Source organism: Chaetura pelagica, unplaced genomic scaffold, assembly GCF_000747805.2.
Source record: "Chaetura pelagica isolate M959 unplaced genomic scaffold, ChaPel_1.0 scaffold90, whole genome shotgun sequence".
In the NCBI taxonomy this organism is placed as follows: domain Eukaryota; kingdom Metazoa; phylum Chordata; class Aves; order Apodiformes; family Apodidae; genus Chaetura; species Chaetura pelagica.
The window spans coordinates 17,179,614-17,201,601 of NW_009953496.1; the positions used below are offsets into that span (position 1 = coordinate 17,179,614).

General features: G+C 37.9%; 1 protein-coding gene across 1 annotated transcript; it reads right to left on the bottom strand.

Moving 5' to 3' along the window:
- Positions 1 to 1,387: 1,387 nt before the first annotated feature.
- GCLC (glutamate-cysteine ligase, catalytic subunit) lies at positions 1,388 to 20,188 on the bottom strand. Its single transcript, XM_009999191.1, has 15 exons — positions 20,017 to 20,188; positions 18,462 to 18,644; positions 15,658 to 15,771; positions 14,826 to 14,884; positions 14,600 to 14,736; positions 12,464 to 12,538; positions 11,463 to 11,579; positions 10,471 to 10,609; positions 9,789 to 9,901; positions 9,035 to 9,127; positions 8,239 to 8,343; positions 6,060 to 6,141; positions 5,866 to 5,969; positions 5,655 to 5,775; positions 1,388 to 2,015 (listed from the first exon to the last, which is right to left on the bottom strand). Exons 1-15 carry the CDS (start codon positions 20,118 to 20,120, stop codon positions 1,810 to 1,812), a joined length of 1,752 nt encoding a protein of 583 aa, XP_009997493.1. The 5' UTR covers positions 20,121 to 20,188; the 3' UTR covers positions 1,388 to 1,809.
- Between the last annotated feature and the right edge of the window lie 1,800 nt (positions 20,189 to 21,988).

The window sequence follows — 21,988 nt, forward strand, 5'->3', positions numbered from 1 at the left end:
TGCTCTTACCACAGGACAGTAGCCACCTGCTAGGCCAAAAAGGTGATTCAATAGCAGTTCAAAGGGGAAAAGGATATGTGCTGATGCAGGACCAGTAGGAAAGCATTTGAACATTCTTTAGGGGTCTCCCAAGCATAGAACCTGATGTTGTGCAATCAGACAGATGCTACCATGACAATGGTAAGGACTTCGCTGTTGCAAGAGGGGTAGAACATCAGCCCTGGGAAGTTTCACTGTGAACAAAGTGGGTCAGATGAGCTGTACTTGCCAGGTATAAAACCCCTCCTTTTATGCATCTGAAAATGGGGTTCAAGTCATGCAAGTGATCAATATATACTGCAAATTTTATTTTTATTTCCATATTACATAAACTAAATTAGCATATGCTGACATCTTGATGAAAACAAATTCACCACTGCAGAAAAAAATGCATTCTTTTTATTCTCTAAAGCACACCTGTGAACACAGAACAAATCTAAAGCTTCTTCTTAGTGCACCTCTTCATTGTGGTTTCTCCATTAGTTCTTTTAAAAAAAAATAATAATCCTGACACCTCAGGTGTCTGGATGTGCTTGCATTAAGCTTTGTGTAATCTACCCATAATGCAGTTCACTTCTAGAAGTAAGTTAAGAAGCTAAATCAAAAAGGCCCCTTAAGTTTGCTTTATTTACAGTTGCAATGGCTAATTTTAAATACTTTACAGTAACTGCCAGCACTGGCTCCCAATTCAAAGGCTTAGTGCATTCCATGATTTCTTTAGAACTATTTTTTTAGAGGGGATTAAGTTGTCCATACCTACAGCTATGTAGGTGTCTCAGCTATCTAGATAAAGTACCTTATAGAAAATAAACATGCTGACACAAATATTTAAAATATTGAATGATAAATGAGAAACTCAACCTTTAGGAAATATGGCAAAGTCCTTGCTTTTGTGCTGCAGTCATTGTTAACTGTGGGAACAGCAGCAATGTGGAAGAAGTGCAGTTAAAGGGTGCTGCTGAAGTCCAGAGCAGGTCTCTCTGGTTCCTTTGTAAAGAGAGCTTTATGCTCAGCTCTCATTCCCTCTACTTTTTCACCTCATCTCCCCCGTTACTGCTTTTTTGTTAAATGACTGGGCAAATTTCTGAATTGTGATAGTGTAGAAATTTACTTCAGAGGGGAAAGAAAATAACGATGTATATGCAGACAGGCAGACAGACTTGTGTTATCTGAGTTTTACAGCTTATAGAGGGTGCAGGTGATGTGGCAACTGAGGAACTGCTGTAGAGCTTAACAAATAGAATGCACATGCATTTATAGGTTCTTACATACTTTTGAAACCCAAATGGAAGGAAGAAGTATCTGTGATTCAGAAAGGTCCAGAAGATTTTTTTTTTCTTCCACAACAAGGTAGATTACTTAGCACATTCCAGGTGAAAAAAAATTACAGTAAACATTCAGTAACTGGAATGCATGTAATATACAAGTATCATTACATTTACAAAGCCGTTCAGGACAATTTTTCTTTCTAGTATAAGCATAAAAAAGTTACAAGCTAATTCACAATAACTTTAGATACAATATTATTAAAATACATTGATGTTAATAAAAAATATTTTACTATTTACATGTACATTGTATAAACCTTAACAATAAGAATATGCCCATTTCAGGATGCCTTAAACGAGTATTTAGGCAGATTGGCCCATTTTATAGTGCAGTATCCCTGTTTTGGTCTTCACACCATGAAACTGTACCAGATTCACAGTATCTTCGCTAGTGCTTTGCTAAAAGGCTTAAGCTTTCTGTTAGTTAAAAAACATTCATTCATTACAAAGAGCCAGTTTTGCTTCCACTTTGTTTCTTATTAAATCCTACCCCCAGTAGTTCAGGACACTCTGCCTGGCCTTGTGCGATTTGGTTACATTTCCAAATAAGGCTATAATTCATTTCATCAGTAATCACACTGTCTTGCTTGTAGTCTGGATGCTGTGCGATAAATTCCCTCATCCATCGAGCAACTGTCATTAATTCTCCTGTGGGCAAGTGCAAGTCAAATGTCAGTTTGTATATCTAATTTAGCAGTACAACACCTAAAGTTTCATGCATTATATACGCAACCATGAACAGCCCGTGTTTTCAAGAGAAACACATTCCTATATACACACATTTCAATATGGCCAAACTGGAGACATAATTAAGCTGCCCCATCACTGATAGTCTAAACCCACTTGTCTGGTGCCATCTCCAAACTTTCAGATATTGTAATGGGACTGTGCAGAGAGAGCAGCTACTAGAACAGGTGTTACCAACAAAGTGTAGACCAAAAGGTCTTAAAATGTGACACTTAACAATGAAGCTGGCTGAGATGAACCTGTGGATACCTCTACAACTACATATATATATATATATATATATATATATATATATATATATAAAATAACAACTTTGTAGCTGATCTAACTCACTGCTAGCTTTGCTCTGCCTGCCTTGACTTTCTATTCTTTCTCCCTCTGGCAGCTCCCCTGTTTAAATATATCCTATCAGTGGTTTTGAGCAGAGGCACACTAACAAAAAAATCAGAAAAATTGCTAAGAGTATAGGAAAGAAAAGGAGAATACCAAAAAGTTTTTAGAAATAAAAATGTCCCTCCAAAACCAGAAATCATGTTTTTAAAAAAACAAGGTTTAATTTTATACTTCTATATAAAAAGAAGGTAGAAAAAAATTACTCAACAGGCGTTATTTGTTGAAGACACTAAAAACTCACATGAAAACTTTGCTAAGCCAACGAGAAACAGGGGGCGTGCTAGAAAATCAGCTGGGCTGGGGAATGAGCCGTGCACAGAGACCCTTTTTTGAACTAAAAGCTGCTGTGGGCCATCAGTGCAGGAGGAGATGGGAGAGCAGTCCAGCCCACAGCAACATCTAGTGGTCAGGCAGCCAAATCACTCCTCATCTATATATATATAAAATAACAACTTTGTAGCTGATCTAACTCACTGCTAGCTTTGCTCTGCCTGCCTTGACTTTCTATTCTTTCTCCCTCTGGCAGCTCCCCTGTTTAAATATATCCTATCAGTGGTTTTGAGCAGAGGCACACTAACAAAAAAATCAGAAAAATTGCTAAGAGTATAGGAAAGAAAAGGAGAATACCAAAAAGTTTTTAGAAATAAAAATGTCCCTCCAAAACCAGAAATCATGTTTTTAAAAAAACAAGGTTTAATTTTATACTTCTATATAAAAAGAAGGTAGAAAAAAATTACTCAACAGGCGTTATTTGTTGAAGACACTAAAAACTCACATGAAAACTTTGCTAAGCCAACGAGAAACAGGGGGCGTGCTAGAAAATCAGCTGGGCTGGGGAATGAGCCGTGCACAGAGACCCTTTTTTGAACTAAAAGCTGCTGTGGGCCATCAGTGCAGGAGGAGATGGGAGAGCAGTCCAGCCCACAGCAACATCTAGTGGTCAGGCAGCCAAATCACTCCTCATCCTTTTTACCAGTGTAGATCTGCAGCAGACTCACGGAGAACAGCAGGCAGCTCTCCAGGAACACACAAGTAAGAGGAAAAGACACCAAAGATTGACAAAAGGTGTGAGACAACTTCCAAGCAGCAAGCAGAGGCAAGACAAAGGGAATTACAAATTTGGAAGCAAGAATACACTTAAGAAGTTTGCAAAATCATGATGAGAAATGAGTAGAGGAACGTTATCCTAAAATGCAGGAACTAGGAGCGATATAATGAAATAATTGGAAAGATCATTTAAACATGCTAAAGTACAGAAATGACACTTTTCGAAGAGCATTTAATAAAACTGTGGCATTTTTTATCCTATGACTTGACGGGAACCCAAAGTGTGAACATGCTTGTGAACAGTTATCGAGCACCCTGATTATGGCACCACGTTTGGCAGAGAAAGAGCCTACCCTGCAGCCAGCCAGGAGAGCATGCCAGGACACAGATCACTCCAGACTGCCATCTCTGCATTGCTTCCATTAATACCTGGTGGTTGTCAGCAGCTGCTGCCTGCCTAACAAACCTATAGTGTCACTGAGTGGTGGCAGTCACACCCGCCTGATGGAGACCAGGAGGGAAATACCTACCTGTGCTGCAAGGGAAGATAAGAGAAGATGCAAGTGAAGCACAGAGGAACTATGTCAGAGCAAGGTCAATGCCACAGCAGCTAAGGTGCCAGTGATTAACTTTCCTAAGTGCTCTGTGTTTACCATTTCAGAAGAGAAATCTGAAAAATGCCACTCTTTGTGGATGTGTCTCATGCTAGACAGGCTGCAGTTCAGGAACATTTAAGATAGAGAGTAAACTGGAATAACCCAAAGCTCACAACTGAGAACTATCATGGCACAGTGATATGATACCTAATAATTCTTTATTCTGTGAATTCTGATTCTTAAGAAGCATCATTTAAAAATCATTTAAGTTAAGATTATAGTATAGACTCTTATCTACCTCACTCTTACACCTTTGAGGTCTATATAAATACAGGAGTTGACTTTTGCAATGCCTGCAACTTTGTACCAGGCAGCAAAGCTGTTCTTTGGAAGGCAAACATCTGCCAGGATCCCCTGGTCCCTTTCTCCTACACTGCTCTCCAGCAGGTCAGTCCCCAGCCTGTACTGGTACATGGGGTTGTGCCTCCCCAGATGCAAGACTCAAAATAGCAGCCTTAGGAAAGAATACTCACAGTAAAAGCTGTCATTAATTAAAAGTTTCTACTGTTTTCAAGTATTGAAAAAGTACTGAACTACCAGGCAGGAGAAAGTAGTGATTTCCACCTTATCTTTAGAAAGGTCTTTAGCTAGAAGCTTCTATAGCAACTTTCAAGAACTAAAGAGGAATGCCACGCTTTACTTCAAAACAGGGGAGGAAAAAAAATATAAAAATGTATTGACTTGAGATTAAAATTAACTGTCGGGCTAAAATTACAGCAAGGCAGACACACGTGGGATTTGCACAAAGAAAGGTATAAAGCTGCTGCAGACTCTGCTGTGTGCCTAGTTCTGAATTAAAGTTTAGCCTGCATCTCTTACTCATTACACTGCTGAATTTTAAAAAGGGCATAAAGAGTAATTATACCACCTGCCTTTGAAAACACTGTGATGTGGGGAAGACAGGATTGCTCTGCTTTGAAGTTTTGCTACTTACAGAAGGACTTGTTAATCAGGGAACTAAGTCCTGTGCTCCAGCATACCAGAATGTAGACATATGAATGATTTGGAGCAGCACGCTTTGGAGTCACACCAGCAATACCAGGCTGTCAGATCCAGCCTCACATGCTCTTACAACACTCAAGCAACAGGCAAAAGGGATTAGTATACATGCAAATTACTTCAAAGTGGACAATACACTAGCAAGTGCAGCAGTAATGGTGCTGAAAGAGAAATACTAGACTGGAGACAACATCACCCTCTAAGCTGTTACTGCAACTGTACGAATTACTCCTAATTTAAGTTCTAAAATGGATCATGAAACTTATATAATCAGAATTAGACAGGACCAGATCTGAGCCAGAAAACACTCTCCAGTCCTTTGCTCCCATTATTCAACACTTAATCAGACAGCCAGAGCCACCACCAGTTTTACCCAATTGAAAAGTAGAGAACAGCTAAGTAGAGATATACCAGGAAAATCAGTGCCCCAAAGTGATGAACATACCAGATGCTCTCTTTTTTATTAGCTTCAGGTAGTTTAGGATGGTGCACCTTGTATCCACATCCACTTCCATGTTTTCAAGATAGGAATTCAAAATTGGGATCAAACCAGGAAAGACTCCTTCCTGTATAAGAGAACAGAGTCAGCATAAGTCACACTCGATCTGGTTTCTGGGAGGGGAAAGCTGCATATTCCAGGTAGAAGAGGCTGTGACCTTCCCGTTGATAATGGTATCAATGCTCATCAAGGCGTACTCTTCTGCATCAGTGCCTGTCCCATTCTGTGCAGAGCCACATCCATCCACAACCGCGTTTCCACCTTTATGGGTGACAAAGAAAGAAACAGTTAAAAGGCAAGAGATGCACTAAGTATCCACCACAGTGTTAATCCGACTGCTTGTTGTGATACCTTTGCAAATATCTTTTCTGAAGTAGAACATTCCCTGCCGGACAGCATCTCTTTTCTGGGCCACCTTCATGTTTTCATCCACCTGTCAAAAGAAGTATTTCAGAGATTTGTGACATTTCAGAATATCTCCCAAACCCTCACATTTTAGTATTGTTTGTTGAAACATGTACTATGTTTCTTATTTCATTACAAAAGGCCAAGCTGTGAAGATGAATTTTGTTTTACTCTTCAGGGGTTGTGGGCAAAGCCACAAAGAAATGACATTTGCGAAATCACATCTCCAGCAGAAAAGATAATGGTGTTATATTAGAACATGCTATGCCAGTTTTTTAAGTTTGGATGAAAACACAGGGACAGCTGTGATTAACAGGTTGCATCCCATCTGGCAGACGTCTTTGCATATTTAGATGCAATTTAAAGAAGTACAGAAGAAGAAAATTGCCATTTCCCTAGCCATAGTTCGATGCTTTTATTAACAAAAACCACTGAAGTATTTAGAAAAGTAATCACTGTATTAAACACACTTTCAGAAACAGAATTCCAGTAAATTGGTATGGGAATCATATCTATTCCATATCCAAAATCTGGTTAGTTAGATAAATTTAGATTGCTAGTTAAAAAATTCTAAATTGCAGGCTTCTCAGAAAGTCTACAAAGTACAAAGCACTGCTCATATGCTCTGTAAACAACATAAGCATTGCTCTGTCTTCTTGAGTGGAAGATTTTGTCAAAGTTCTTTGGTTGGTTTCTTCTCAGGGAATTAACATCAGCTCTCAGACATGAGCTTTACTGTATTGTCTTCAGAAGAAAGAATAAGATTTTCCAAATTCTTTGTTTGACCTTTAATTAAGGGCAATGCAAAATCTTCACTTAGTTCTTATCTTTCAAAGATTTGTTTTCAAAAGTCTGCTTTTGTTAATTTTGCATTATGAAACCTATTTACACAACAGGCTGTTTTCAAAGTTTGAAAGAAGTCCAGTCCTGGCTGATTGGAGTACAACTGCATTCAGACAGCAAAGATTAGTGTCAGATTAGCCCCATAAACCCGTATTATTTTACTTGAAAGAGGCAGACTTACCAATGGTTGTGCAACTGTGTGTTGCATTACCTGCCAAATTGCTTGGCAAGCTCAAAACATTTTGTCTCCCTCAGCTCTGTTCAGGTTCTTTCAGCACCTGATCTCTTTATTTTCAGTCCTAACTAGCATTCATGAGCATTTGCACTTTTGTGACATTCCAAATAATAATACAATTATGCATTATAAGTGCTGAACTGCTGCATTATTTATGGAGTCTGAACTCCTTGACATCAGAATTTCTCTTTTTAGAAACTATGCAAACTGTATAGTATGATTACTGTTAATTTATAACTTCAGTATTTTTGTTCATTTTAATTAAAACCACTAAGTAAAGCTACAGGATAGTACTGTTATGCTGCAGCCACTGCACTGCTGGCAGTATTTTCTAGTATAGGTCTGTCAGAAGCTTTCTGTACTTCCAGACCTTTTTTCAAGTTTTCTATAACATTGCAGGACTGTCCATTTAAAAGGGCATTTTCTGGTCATGTGCCTCAGAAAGAAGATAATGCAAGGACAGTTTTGCCCAAAACAGTTCAATTGCGAGGACACGATTAAGGAAAAAGCAAATTTTGCATGGCTGGTCTAAATACAAGTCACAGCTGTGATCAGAATCAGCAGGGTTTGTTTTCACTCAAATACTGTGTAACACTAAGCATGCCAAAATCCTCCCTTCCTCTCCCCACCAGATACAAACAAAAAGAGAATAAAAAAACTAAGACATAAGCAACACCTATGTTAAAACTAATACCTAAAGGTTTTCATTTTGCCCTCCACAGGTTATTTTCCCCACGTGTTAAGTGGTGGAAATATGCCCTTTCCCAGTCTCAAAAGTCTTTTGACAATGAAATTTCCCAGCATTTCTGAAACAGTCAGACACTGTTAGGCAACACAGAAATCCTCACAGTATTTGTCTGTAAGCTTAGCCCCATGAGACAGCAGTAAAATATTTGTTCAATACTGTAGAGTTGAAATTGATTCAAAATACTAGTACAGATGACAACTAGAAGACAAAAATGACTGCTCTGTAAAGTGCACAAATATTAGTTCCTAGCTTGCAGGGGATAAAAATCAGACTGGATGCAAATTATTTTCCACACTTACCTTGGACAAAGGAATAAGAAAATCCAGCTTGTATGACAGAATCACCCTGGTTAGCAATACCACAAAGACAACATACGCAGAGTTTTCAAAGTCTGTTAACTGGACCTAGGCATGAAAGGATTAGAGATTAAGTTACATAGCAGGAATACACTCATGAAATAGATAAATATCTGGGACAGTTTAGAACAGTTTGACATGAATGTCCATGTTGGTACTGGTATTCACGCACTCTACCAGCAGTGACTTCCAAAGCACGATGCATGCACACTCTTCAACAAACTCAACCCTTTAATCCAGTACCAAAGCACACTTGCGTGTCAAAAGACTATCTAATAACCTGCACCTTCAGGCTTTCTAAGTACAAATGTGTAATAGCTTTTAAATTTCCCCTTTAATGGGATTAAATTCATAGAGTTCAGAAATAGACAGTGATATAATAAAAGCACTTGAGAAAAACAACACAATGACACTGAAATTGTTCAGTACCAGGAAAAATACTGGAGCCCCTAGAAGCTAAATGGGGCTTTGTTTACTGTTGCTTTAATTCAAGTCTAATTCCTTTCCTCATCACCCCAAATCCATTAGCATGCTTCGCTGTGCTGCAGTGGATTCTGTCAGTTAAATTCCCACAGTCCATGTTTGATTAAACACTGTTGTCAGCTTCACTTGCATCTAGCCATTCAGAGGGGAGAAAACACAGCATAAGTAATAAGGGCTTGATACAGGATGGCAGAATGCCTGGTACTTTTCCACTTGAAAGGAAATGCGCTTTTGTGCATATTGACACCTTCCTTACCTCCATAGGTCTGAATTCAACTCTCCACCCAATATCTGAATTTGGAGGAGGTGGCTTAAACCTCATTGTCTGCCAGTTTGTAGACTGAATATTCTGCAAAGCACACAAAGTCATCTGTCACAATCATGGTATGCATTATTCTACAATAAAATGAAAGAAAAATAAGCAGGTAACTGGAGTCCTAATATTTTCTCTGGAACAGCCCATCAAGCTAGAGAAGCACTTATCAACTAAGTGGCATGACTTCCTAAAAAACACAGTATAATGACCCATCCAAGGAGCAAACGTTACACTTTTTCATGCTTTTTTTATTTGAGGATCACATATAAGACATCAGGGGGCTGAGATTTAGCCGACCTTTTATTTTTTTTGAGGAGTTGATGCTTCCCAACAAAAAATACCTAGTATTACCATCAATATTATTTCACAAAGCTGTATAAATGTTACACAAAACAGTTTTTAGGAAGCCATAGAAATAAACAGTTCCTCGTAACACTTACATACATAACTATAGTTTGAGCTCTTCATATTTTATTTGGTTTAAAGTATAAGCCACTACTTTCTCCTAAATAAATGATAAAGCAAATAAATAAATTTATTTACAACTGTGAAGTAATATGCTAAAGAACTAGTGCAAGTCAAAAATTAATGAAAAAAATTCTTAGCTAATATAGCCAAGCTCCAATTAAGCAGTACTATAACAAATAGGCATTTTATGTATATATTTATTAAATTCCTCTAAATCAGACACAACCTCAAAATGGTCGGATTCATTTGCATCATCTAGATGTATTTTCTCCTCAAACAAAGTCAATGGATCTCGAATGAACAAGTGTGCAATATGCTGTGCCAAAAGGTGGTCAATGCCTACAAAAGGAAAATTCAAACAAACAAATCACATACAGCATAGTTAGTATGCTCTATGAAATATTTGTTCTACAAGACTGAAAACATCCAGCTCTGCAATTCTACCTCAACCCACCACATCCTGTTGAAGTTTAAATTAAGACTTTGGGAAGGAAGGAAACGATTAAAGAGAAAAAAAAAAGAAAAAAAGAAAAAAAAAAGAAAAAAAAAAGAAAAAAGAGGTTCTTCATGTTTGGAAATGGCAGCAAATATTGGTGTGGCTGCTGTTTTTCCTGTTTTCTGATACACCTCTGTGCCATGTTTCCTAATGCAGTTCTGCTCTCTCCATAAACACAAAACGTTAATGCATCAAACACTGAGCTTCTGAAGCTGGAATTAGGGATGGTTTCCATCAGAAACAAATACTTAAAAAAACCCAACCCTCTCAAGATCACAGTAAAGATACTTCCTGAGTAAGAGTTACTCTGAGGGATGCACAATGATTGAAACAAACATGAACAAAAATATAAAATATTCCCACAGACTGCAAGCATAACTCTTAACCTGCTCATAACGAAGCAAACACTTACCTTCCTTTATTAGGTGCTCGTAGATATCTTTGTCTATTGTCAAATCAATGTCATTGTATTTCTCACCACATTCAGATAGATAACTGTCTATGGAATCATATCTGGATTTACTGATTCTATAATGGTTGTTCTTCAGTGGCTATATAATTTAAGAATACAATATTTTAACAGCTTGTTAACAATGTTACCTAAGTTTTGCTCACTAATGACACTTATGTGAGAATTATTATCCTGTTTAAAAAAAACCCTATAGGCTCAAATAAAATTAGTCAAAGCACAAGTCTTAAATAGGCTAACAGAAAGCGATCCTGGAATTATGACTATTTTGTTTGCAGATGTATGTATCTGAGTGAAAAAAAAAACAGTCATCACACATTGACCAGAATTCTCTATAAGTGGATAAAATACACCATTACCCCAAGCACCTAGAAATCATTATTATACCTATTGCAACACATACCAATACAGTGCACGTTGTTAGAGATGCTCTTAAAATGAGTAGTTCAAGAAATATTTCAAGTAGATTTAAAAAAAAATAAATTAATTAATTATCTATAATATAGTAAGCACCTAGAATGCCAATTCCTGGTTAGACAAACTCCTTAAGCTCAAGTTCTGGCAACTGGCTCTTTTAATGTAGTTCCAGTTTATACTACTGGATTATTTAGTAGCAAATGGTATTTAATACAAAGCAATTTTTGCTTTTTGGGCTCTAGCACAGACTGGAATCACTACAGAAAGACCTTTTCAGGAAGCTGTGGAGGAATGGGTGGAGTTCTACTGGGATTCAACACCTAACTAAAAATAGGTATTTGCTAACATAAACATAAAACCAGGGCAAATATTTACACCATCTCTCCTGTATTTATCAGAAAGACTGCTACATTCCCTGATCGGGCATTCTGATGATCACAAGCAGAACTTTATACTAAAGGAGACTTAACATTTTTTGCCTGAAAAAACCCATAAACCTACTACCTAACATTACTTACCTCCAGTCCCCTCTCTTCTCGTGTTCGATCATCTACAGATGCAGAGATTACTCCCCAGCGACAGTCAATATCTGACACGTAGCCTCTGTAGAATGGAGATGCAGCACTCAATGCCATCTAAAATAAACCAGTCTGATATGAAAACCAAGGGCAAGACAAGGAACCAAAACACAATCCCACTGAAAAGTGAAGGTTGCTGGTGCAGAAGTAACTGGAAGTAAGATTAAGAAGTAACAGCAGACTGAAATATTTACTCCAGTTTAACCTACAGCCAAAGCCCGTACAGCCACAAATCCCTGCTATCTTCAGAAAACGCCGAGATGGAGGGTTAGTATTATTGAAATGGCATCTGACACTCTCCGAATTTATTACTTCTACAGATCAGCATTTAAGGAACACAATGATATGGCAGAAGCAATTTTGTGACAAATCAGTATGTATTCTGCTCGCACACTTCCAAAATGCAGAAGTTCACCCAGCAAGTTTTATTTTATTTTTGTTTGCCAAGCACCTTAGCAACACAGTTCGAACATATGACTCAAGGCAGGATCTGCTCACCACCTAAACCAGACCAATGCTTTGTTTTTATAACACCTGTTTATGACCACATGCTTACAAAAGGGACAGATTTCAACAACTTCAGCTGATGCCCTCTGTAACACCAGACTAGAGTTAAATAAAAACAACAAACATGTTTCAGGGAATGAGCTTGTTTTTAGTGAAAAACTACCCCAAATATATTCCTAGAACTATTTAACAAGTTTCATGCATGTGCAAAGGAGGACAAAGGAGAAGAAACAGACATCCTGTGTTTTGTGGTATCATCTGGATATTAAATAAAAGACTGTGCTCATGTAACAACCTACCAAGACATTGGCACTTCTCCCAGAGTACCATATTTGAAATTAGCATTCAAAGTTTTTTTAATTTAGATTTCATTTTTTTGCATGTAGTGGCTTTTGCACAATCAAGAGCTGATGTGATAGAAGTCCATTACTTACCACAATGGGACAGATTGTGGCTAGCTGGTCATAGAGATACCTTGCCTCAGAAATGCTGCAAGCCTGGAATGTTACCTGTTGGAAGAAGTACAATTGCTATCAGAATTTCTATAACCATAGAGCAAGCAGAGTCCTCCTAGATTTAGAATCAATGATAACAAAATTATGTAGATGCCAAGGATTGTAAGGGATTTTTGTTCGGTTGGTGGGGGTTTTTTGTGTGAACTCCTCCTTCCTGGGTTCCCAGTTTCTGGACATACTTTTGCCCCACCTATCAGCAGCGTTTATATCACAAGCTTCCTTCCACACCATTTCTATGTTCATGAAAAGATTTCAGACCACAGCTCTTTGGTTGTGAGGTTAAATACACAAACACTTGCCAGAACCAAAGAAAACTGAGTTAACATCTACAGTACACATAGGTCAGTAATGCACCTTCAGGAATTAAGCCAGGAACCTACTTACTTAGAACAACAGCCAAACTATTGTAAATGTAACATTTGTTTTACATGACAGCTAATGCTGTTTCAAAGAATATTTCAAGAGGCTTTCTTGGAGTTTGATTTGGCTTCAGTGGTAGACTGAAAAGAACCTGTAAGTTTTGTAGAACTCTCTAATTGTAATCTATGGAAGAGGAAAATCTGTGTTCAGCTGGCATTCTTCAGGACAACAAGCAGTGGTGGTGATTTAGAGCTGAAGCCTGTTGTAGCATGTTACAGTAGTGGCACAGGGCTATGCTCCCATCTAAGTTATCCTCTGAGCTATGAATATATAAACTGAAGGAGGAGAGAGAGGCTTAAGAAAAGCAAGAATTTGTTTAGTGTTTTTTAACAGTTTTCTGGTATTCCATAAAAAGAAATTTAATATAGTTTTAAGCAAGTTCATACAATGACTGGATGGTAAGGCTGTATTCTTATTGGTCTTAAAGAGACAGTACAAAATAGACCACATCGAACTTAACACCTTGTAAAACCATGCAGTATTATGTGCACTTTACTACTTCTCCCTAACATAACCATAGTGACAAGAAATCATACTTATGATGTCAAGAACATTTTATTTATTCAGCTTTTGTGGTTTCTCAATCTCAAAAGGAATAGCTTTGAATAGGGTTATTTCTGCCACTGCTGTGAAACAAGAACAGGTTGGAGAATTTCCTTTAATCCCCTAGAGACTTAACACTACTAGCCTCTTCCTAGTTCTGCTTCAAGAGGCAGTGGCAACAGGCAGATTTTATCAACAGTCAAATACATTGTTACCACTTAAGGCAGCAGTTCCTAGCATCAGGTTACTATGATATAGAAACATTTAAAACAAACATATTGACAGGATTAAAGCACTCCTGAGATACAGCATCTGGATTTAAAAGGAGGATATATCCTGTAAGACAGTAGTGACCTGGGCAACTGAATGAAATGAAACAATAAAACAATAAAAAGTGAGCATGCATTAATGGGAGAAAATAGAACCAAAACCATCTCCCAGCACGTAGTAACAGAATACAGCTATTCAGAAGTTGTCTTTAGTATTCTTTAGCAGATAGCTAAAATATTTGAGAATGAGAAATTTTGTACAGGAGTTCATGCTGTTTGTAAATTAAGTAAAATTACAGAGTAGGAGAAAGCTACTAATTTTAAAGATATTCCAATGATTTCTTGTCACTCCTTGCTTTTGCTGTTTCAAGAACAAAGAAGAAGGGAAAAATACCAAAATGAGTAAATAAAAAACCCTCCATGTTCCTGTAAGACAGCTCAGTTTCCATTCTCACAGTGTCCTCTGGTCACGACTGAAAGAAGACCAGAGTGGAAGATGATCTTTCATACTTGAAAAATGCTGGAGTTGCAGGAGAAGGTGCTTAATAAAATGGCATTTGACCAGTTCAAGAAACCCTTTCAATATGACATTCAATTACCTGTGAATATTAGCAGAAAATGAACATAATGCAAGCAAACACACCTGGATTTTAAGACTACCCTCCAAGCATAAGATTACATTTGTTGCTTTATTTCCCCTTTTGCCAATCTGAAAACACATCAGTTGAATGAAGCTAGAGAAATTAGACTCAAAGCAAATCTTAAAAACTGAACTTTAGGGAAGACAACATTCAGTAATATGTTGAAAGCAGATGCATTTTACCTGAAGACAACAGTTTCCCATTCCAAAACCCATAGCATCCATGTATATATGGTCTGGCTTGGCTGCCTTTGCTGCTTCTCCATCATCATTAGGAAACGTTTCAATAAATGGTGATGGTGTGTTCTTATCTTTAAATACTGTGTGGAAAATGCAAATACTCAGTAAGCCATAGCATCAGATAGAACAATTACTTTGAAAAATAAAAATATAGATTGAATTTACTCACTTGGTACATTTATCACAACCTTCTCTCCTCTTCGGTGCCGAATGTTTCTGGTCAGTGTACTACAACAAAAAAAGTTTGCTGAAATATCTGAAAGTTTCTCTTTATGCAAGTATTTTTAGAGCTAGTTTCTCAGCAATTCTCAGGGTTTCAGAACGTCAACTCTATTTATTTAGAGCATTTTCCTTCAGGAAATTTCTTTCCCTAGTTTAAGATAGACTGTAAGAGAGACAACACTGAATTTTTCTTCAGGAAAGTCAGTCATATTTTGATGGACTTCACAGTACAATGCTGATAGAACAGGCATAATTAAAATGCTACTGATCTGAAGAATACAGGGGCAGGTGAAAAGGTATGTTTCATTTTTACATAGAATGATTTTCATTCTCCAAAGTCTCACCTTATGATGAAAACCCTTCCCAAACCATACAAGCAGCTTGACACCATGCTCCATTACAGAATAACCAGGGCAAGTTACTGAGGACACTGAGGTGTTGCTGTGACATACCTGAGCACAGAGCTGGATTAACTGTGATGGAAGTGGTTAGCCATGGGATTTCAAACCAGAATCAATTTTGCAGTAGCACAATCAATATCTTTTGTCCCATAATGGCATGAACTACTATGTAAAGTTACTTATTTAACAGTTTGTTTTATTAAGTCACTTTTACAGAAAATACATGTCATCGCAACCATCTTTGTCCAAGCCCTTGGGTACCTGCAGCAACTAGCCATATAGCTCTCTATTCCAGTAATGTAAATAAATTGCAGGTATACTTATTATTTTTATTAAAAAATATACAGCTTCTCATTCATACTCACCAAATACCCTTACCTAAATCTAGGATGTGTATTGATTGCTTCATCTGGAAAAAAGAGGGATTTTGAAGCTCCTCCCTCTACAGGCGTTGGCTTATATTCCGGCAGCGTAAACCCAGGACACCCTAACCTATGTAACAGAACAATGAGATCCAAGTTGTAAGAAAAACCTGATTGTGATTTTAAAGTTAACGGATTATGGGAGATTTGGATTCTAACAGAAGAATAAAAAGATATTTTTTTTAAAAAGACTTGTATCTACAGTGAGTACTTCTGAAGCACTTTTCAAGACTGCTACCTATGCATGTGGAATTGCCAGAAAGAGGTCCTACAATAGTTGTCGTTACAAAGTCAGCACTTGCCAGCAATCAGCTTATGTGGTGCTTAAACCAGACCTTTCGTATTTTAAAACCACTACTCCATCATTAACAGTAAACACGGACCTTTTCAGTGGCTGAAACTTCACAGCATCATGCAGAGTACACACACATTTTAGTGTATTAGCACCTGCCATTAATAGTGCCATGCAGCTGCACTGTGTCTTCAACAGGTCCTCCAGAGGGCACAGGCTGACTGCTGAAAGAACTTACCCAGCTCTGCTTTCAACAATCTACCCAACAATCTTAAGAGTTAAACAACTCTAAGAATTAGGGGTAGTTTCAAGTGATATACACACCTCAGCAATTTGCGATTTTAGAACTCTGAAAAACCCCATGAGAGAGCTGTCTTATGGCAAAGAAAAATAACAGCTGCTAGGTGTAAAATGCTGAGAGATATAGAAATAAATCAGAATACAACTCTCCCCTTTGGAACCTCCATTTTAAGTTTAAGAGTAATCTGAAACAAGAATTACTAGCTTTTCAGTACAAGCAAGACAAAGGAGCACTTGAGATGTTGGAGGTAAAGATGCAGAAGATTGTATAAAACAGGTTAGCCAATCTAACTACAACTAAATTGCTCAAAATATCAGGAAACACATTTCTGGAAATATTATTTATGCTCAACATGTATTTCATTATTGGTTTCCTCTTTCTGATTTAAGTATACAAGTTGTCCTACAATAGGTAAACCAAACTTCATCACTTTCATAAGTGCAACGCTGTAAACTGCATCGCTCCAGTCCTCAAAAAAGAAAACAGCTTTCTGGTCCAGTTGCAAGAGCTCACAAATTTAAGAACTAGGGATACTAGCTTCTAAGCTAGTATTTTTCAATATTTAAATACTTTCCGTTTTTTTATTTTTTAACTGAGTTATTTTCATGTGAATAAGCCCACTTTTTTTTACCTTTCTTCTGTCAGCACTCTAACAATTTTTTTTGTCTTTGTGGATGCACAGGGTGGGTTTTTACTTACACACCAACGTATGTGCGTAGACACACACAGGCATTTGTATGTTATTTTTCAGACAAGGTAGTGAAAAACCCCAAACATGCAAAACCTCAGAAATATATATTAACAAGACTCCAGTCAAACCAACAGGGACTTGAATGGTAAGACAGTAAACAGTAGAAGTAAGTATCTAAATCGCCTAGAGAGAGCAAGCTCTGAAGGATTAAACTGTGTTTGGGATGATCCAGAAGTAATAAGCAAATTACATTTTATTACTTATTTGCATTCACTGAAGTACAATGTATTGCTCCTACAGTGATGTAAAAAGTCTTTATTTGTATCTACAAAGTGATGAAGAAGTCCTCTCCCTTTATTCCTTAAAAGACTGGATTTATCTGAAATGTTTGTATAGAAAAATTACATGACAATCCATTTGTAAAGTTGTAGAGCAAAAAACCCACCTACTTCTGCAACATACTGAGAACTACTTAGCCACTGGAGTCTAAATAGGCTCTTAACACCTTTAAGATATCTAGCATAGCTCCCATAAAGAGGAAGTGTATTTTGTCAGAATGCTCTTAAAATAGCATTCATGGGGCGTAATGCAGGCATTTTGGTACCTGAACTTCACTGTGAAGTCAGATTTTGTACCACTCCTGCTCTTAGCAAGAATTTTGGGCCACTGCATTCTGTACTACATAAGAAACAAAACAGTAAGACCAGCTGCTTCTCTTCTACTGAAGAGCAATTTTTTAACTATTCTAAGAATAACTACCTTCATTCATTTGAACTGACCAGGCTAGTTAGAATTAACATAATAAATCCCTGTCTAGAATAATGTTTGAAATGAAACTCACAAAGTACAGTTGCTCTTAAGTAATGAAGTACACCCTAAATTTCATTTCTTCTAGAGTCTCTTTACAACAATAAAAAGAAGGAGATCTACCATTTGTAAGGCTGTCAGGAACCCAGGAAAGGTGTTCTCCTTTCTAGATTCAGCACAGAAAGCACAGTATTATGGAAGTTTTAAGTCTTCATTTTGTAAGGATCATCACATTCCTGTTCTACTGTCTGCTCCAAACCACCAAATGCTTCAGTGAAAAAGTAGTGTTAAAAAATAGAGCAGGTTAGCCATGATTTACAAAAGTGGCATTTATAAAGGTCAAAGGCTGCAAAATACAGAGAGAAACCTTTTATATGGGATTTGCCATATCAATTCAAGATGGCAGACTATATATTATGTAATGAATATTCAGGTATTATCTCCTAATATAAAATCATCGCAGATTAGAAATAACCTAAAAATATAAAAGATGCTTATTTGCTTGTCTAATTGCAATAAAAATCTTAGGAATCACAACTGGAATATTAAGTACTTTAACTGAATCATATTTTGCTAGGTTTCATTCTACAGTTTAGCTATATGCAATAAGGTGAAAAAGCATGTAAGAAGAGTAGGAAACATGGAATTACAGTTCAACAACCATCTCACCTTGGAAACGATGTCACAGTGCAAACAGCCTCATTTTCTTTGAGCACAGAGGCAGCCTCTTGCCTTCTTTTCCTCATGTTGTCTTGCACAGTGTTGAATTCAGACATGGTTCCACCATATGGCTGCCCAGGCGTCCCTTCGATCATGTAGCTTCCATATTCTGGTCGCCAGAGTGTTGGGTGACTGTAGTAAAAGAATGGCAATGTTTAAAATATTTCTGCAACTTCAAAAAAACCCACCGTATTATTTGCTAGAATTTCAGAAAATAATGCAACTTGTAAAAAAAATCTCCTTAATTTGATTACTTGATAGAGTAACACAATGTACCTTCCAATGCACCTCACTGCCAGTAGGCAGTAAAAAGAAATTATGGCACCAGTAGTGTTGCTGTATAGTGCAATAAGTGCAATTAGACATAGGATTTGCCCATGTCAAATTGCAATCACCTTTAGAAATTTTGATTCAAGTTTTGCTTCTTGAGATTTTAACTGAAAATGGAAAATAAAGAACATTCAACTGCTTCCACAGTACAAGGCAAGGTAAAAGTTAGGTTCAATTTCTTCTTTCTATTGCTTGTGAACACCTGGTCTTGTTTCACAAATGTATCAGGTTAATAAATGCAATGAGGTTTGAGTGCACCTAGTCACTCCTGAAGAGCAATACCTTCCCATCCCCTTGTGAAGCCATGCCACCTCTACAGAACACACTCCACCACAGGCAAAGCTATATCTCCACTACTGTTTTTCTGGCAATAATGATTTTGAGCCTAAAAGCAAAGGGATTCCTTCTCAAAGGCTTTCAATAGTCTCTCTACTGAGGAACAGATAGGGAAGCCTTACTGGAAGACATGATTAAGCTACCTAAAAAGAAGCAGGTAAGTGCAAAAGCCTTTCATCAGTACTGTCGAGTTTCTCTACTCTCCTTCAAGCTGTGACCTGCTTTTGGCTCTGCTCAACCAGAACGCTTTGCTGTCTTTGGTCTCCTTTCTGTGCTGCCATTAAGAGGTAATTCAGTTCTCTGCCTAGCTAGAATAGAGGCATAATCTATTCCTGGAAACTCCATGAGAGAGGATGGGGAAGAACTTTCATGCCATCCTTACATCTACCTTTCTAGTTCTGCCACAAACGGGAAAGTGCTCCTACAGACACCAGGCTTTCCTATAATTCCCTATACAGCCCTCACTGACTCCTGTAGTCAGGGATACAGGGCCAAGTGCACACACACATACCTTACAGGGCAGGGAAGGTCTAGTACCCAACTACTATGTACACACAGACATGAAAACAGAACAAAGGAAAACAAATACCCAAACTGCAACTTCCGTGGGCTCACCATTACATCCTTCTTTCTTTCAAGGCATAACAAAAAAGGTGCACAGACTACCTACAAGTTTGCTCAACATCTTTCACTTCCTGTACCCATATCTATCTGAAAAATATTGGTATCTGTGGCTTACAGTTTTACTGACAGCAAACCTGAAAGTTGAACCCGGTTTACAAAATTGTGTACCTTACCATAACAAGGAAAAAAAAAGGAACAAGAAACTGCTACTCACTTGGGGTTTACCTTCTCCCCCTTGTCTTGCAGGGTTTTAAGAACTTCTTCACCACAGAGCACCAAGCGCACTTTCTTATTCTCATGGTCAAATTTTACCAACATATATTCCACCTTGTAAATAATAATAAAAAAATAAACAATTAAATGGTAAGATTTTGTTCACACTCGAAGATATAGGTACATAATTTTATGCATAAAGTGGAAAAAAAAAAAAAGGGGTGTCAGACTAAGCTTTATCTCTACAGAAGCTTAACAACCACCACTAACTATGAATACAATAAACAATACTGGACAAGATGGCTGCATGCTTATTTCATTTTGAATGAAGAATCGCAATTCTTTGAAATCAGCCTTAAATTTTTTTCCCCTCTATTCCCATAATTGTGGATATTTTGCAAGAAGATTCCTGAATTTGTGTTTGCCTCCCCATTACTTTTCAGACAAAAAAAAAATTAAAGCCCCATGCAAACTTTTACCCACAAACATCTTTCTGTCATCCCATGAGTTACAGTCCCTGCTTCTGACAAAAAACCCAAGAAATAGAGTCATTCTAGAAACAAGACATCCATTTACATCCATCACTTGTTGAGGCTATTTAAGACTAGCAGGACAGAGCCTCCTTTACATAACACAAGCCCATGGTTTGGGGAACAAAGATTACCTGAAAGCAGTCAAACCTGGAACACCCTCATGTTAAACTTTCTAATCTCTATGTGTATTTGCTATCAAAACTCCCGTCAAGACTTTTCGAGTGCTACTGGCACAGCATCCCAACAGCCGCCTGGACTTTGTAGCCCCTCAGTACTTACTGATACAATGTTTCCTTGCGCTATTTGGCAGGGGATGCTTTGTGCTGTTCCTCGAAGTGTCACAGACAAAACAGCCCCTGAACTGCCTACCCTGTAAAAGCAGAAGTCAGACAGAAACGCATCACAAGGGTATTGGCTTTGAAAAGCCACGGCTGGACCAGTGGTGATACACAGTGCCTTGTGTTCAAGGCTCTCAGACCACAGCCTCCAGACTTTCAAAGCTCATTCAATAGAAGCAACAGTCATTACACGTGGGACTTGGAGAAATATTTTTTGCTCTGTTAATGCCCACTTACATCTTTTGGCTAGAGCTTCTAGCTTTTCTGGCTGTAGACATTCATGTTTGACACTGTTGATATGATACTGAGAAACCCCCAAACCTAAAAGCCATGCTAATACTCTCAGTGATCCCTCTTCCATCTGTTTCATCTCTTTCCTTCAGAGTCTTGCAAATTTGGGATGACTGGGGAAGAATCACGTTTTAACTGAGGGCCAGAGTATTCCCATGGTTATTCCACAGGAGTCGATGTATAAGTAGAGCCCTGTTTCTCCTCACTAGGTATTGAATAAATGATGCTCTTGGAAGGAGGTCCATGAGGACTGTAGCTTTGCTCTGATGTGCTCTGATTTCCAAACGCCAGCCATTCTGTTTAGTGGGAGGTGTCCCTGCCCAATGCAGCACAGTTGGAACTAGATGATCTTTAAGGCCCCTTCCAACTCAAACCATTCTATGATTCTGTGATCAATCTGTAGCTAAATATTCAGGCTGAAGTTCCACAGTTAGAACTTGCCAGAGGTTTTGCATCATGCTTCTCAGTTTTGCTTTCTGACACTGACTGAAAATATATCCACTGGTACTTACAAACACCACTGCTCCAGTCCCAGGAGTTCTGATTCATGCAAGATACTTATGTAAAAGTTGCAGCATACTAATTCGTGGCAACTTGACAGAAGTCTGATGTGGACAGGAAACCAGCTTGCCAAAACACAGGAAACTTGTGCAGGTTTTCCAGCACAATGTCAGAGGACCCGTGAGCTTCATTATTTGGTTGCTTCAGTGCTTACAGAAGAGTTATTGCTAGCTACCGTAAAAACAAATATAATCCTCTGTTGGGATTTGCTATTAAATCACAAGCAGCATTATCCAAGAGTGTTTTTAAT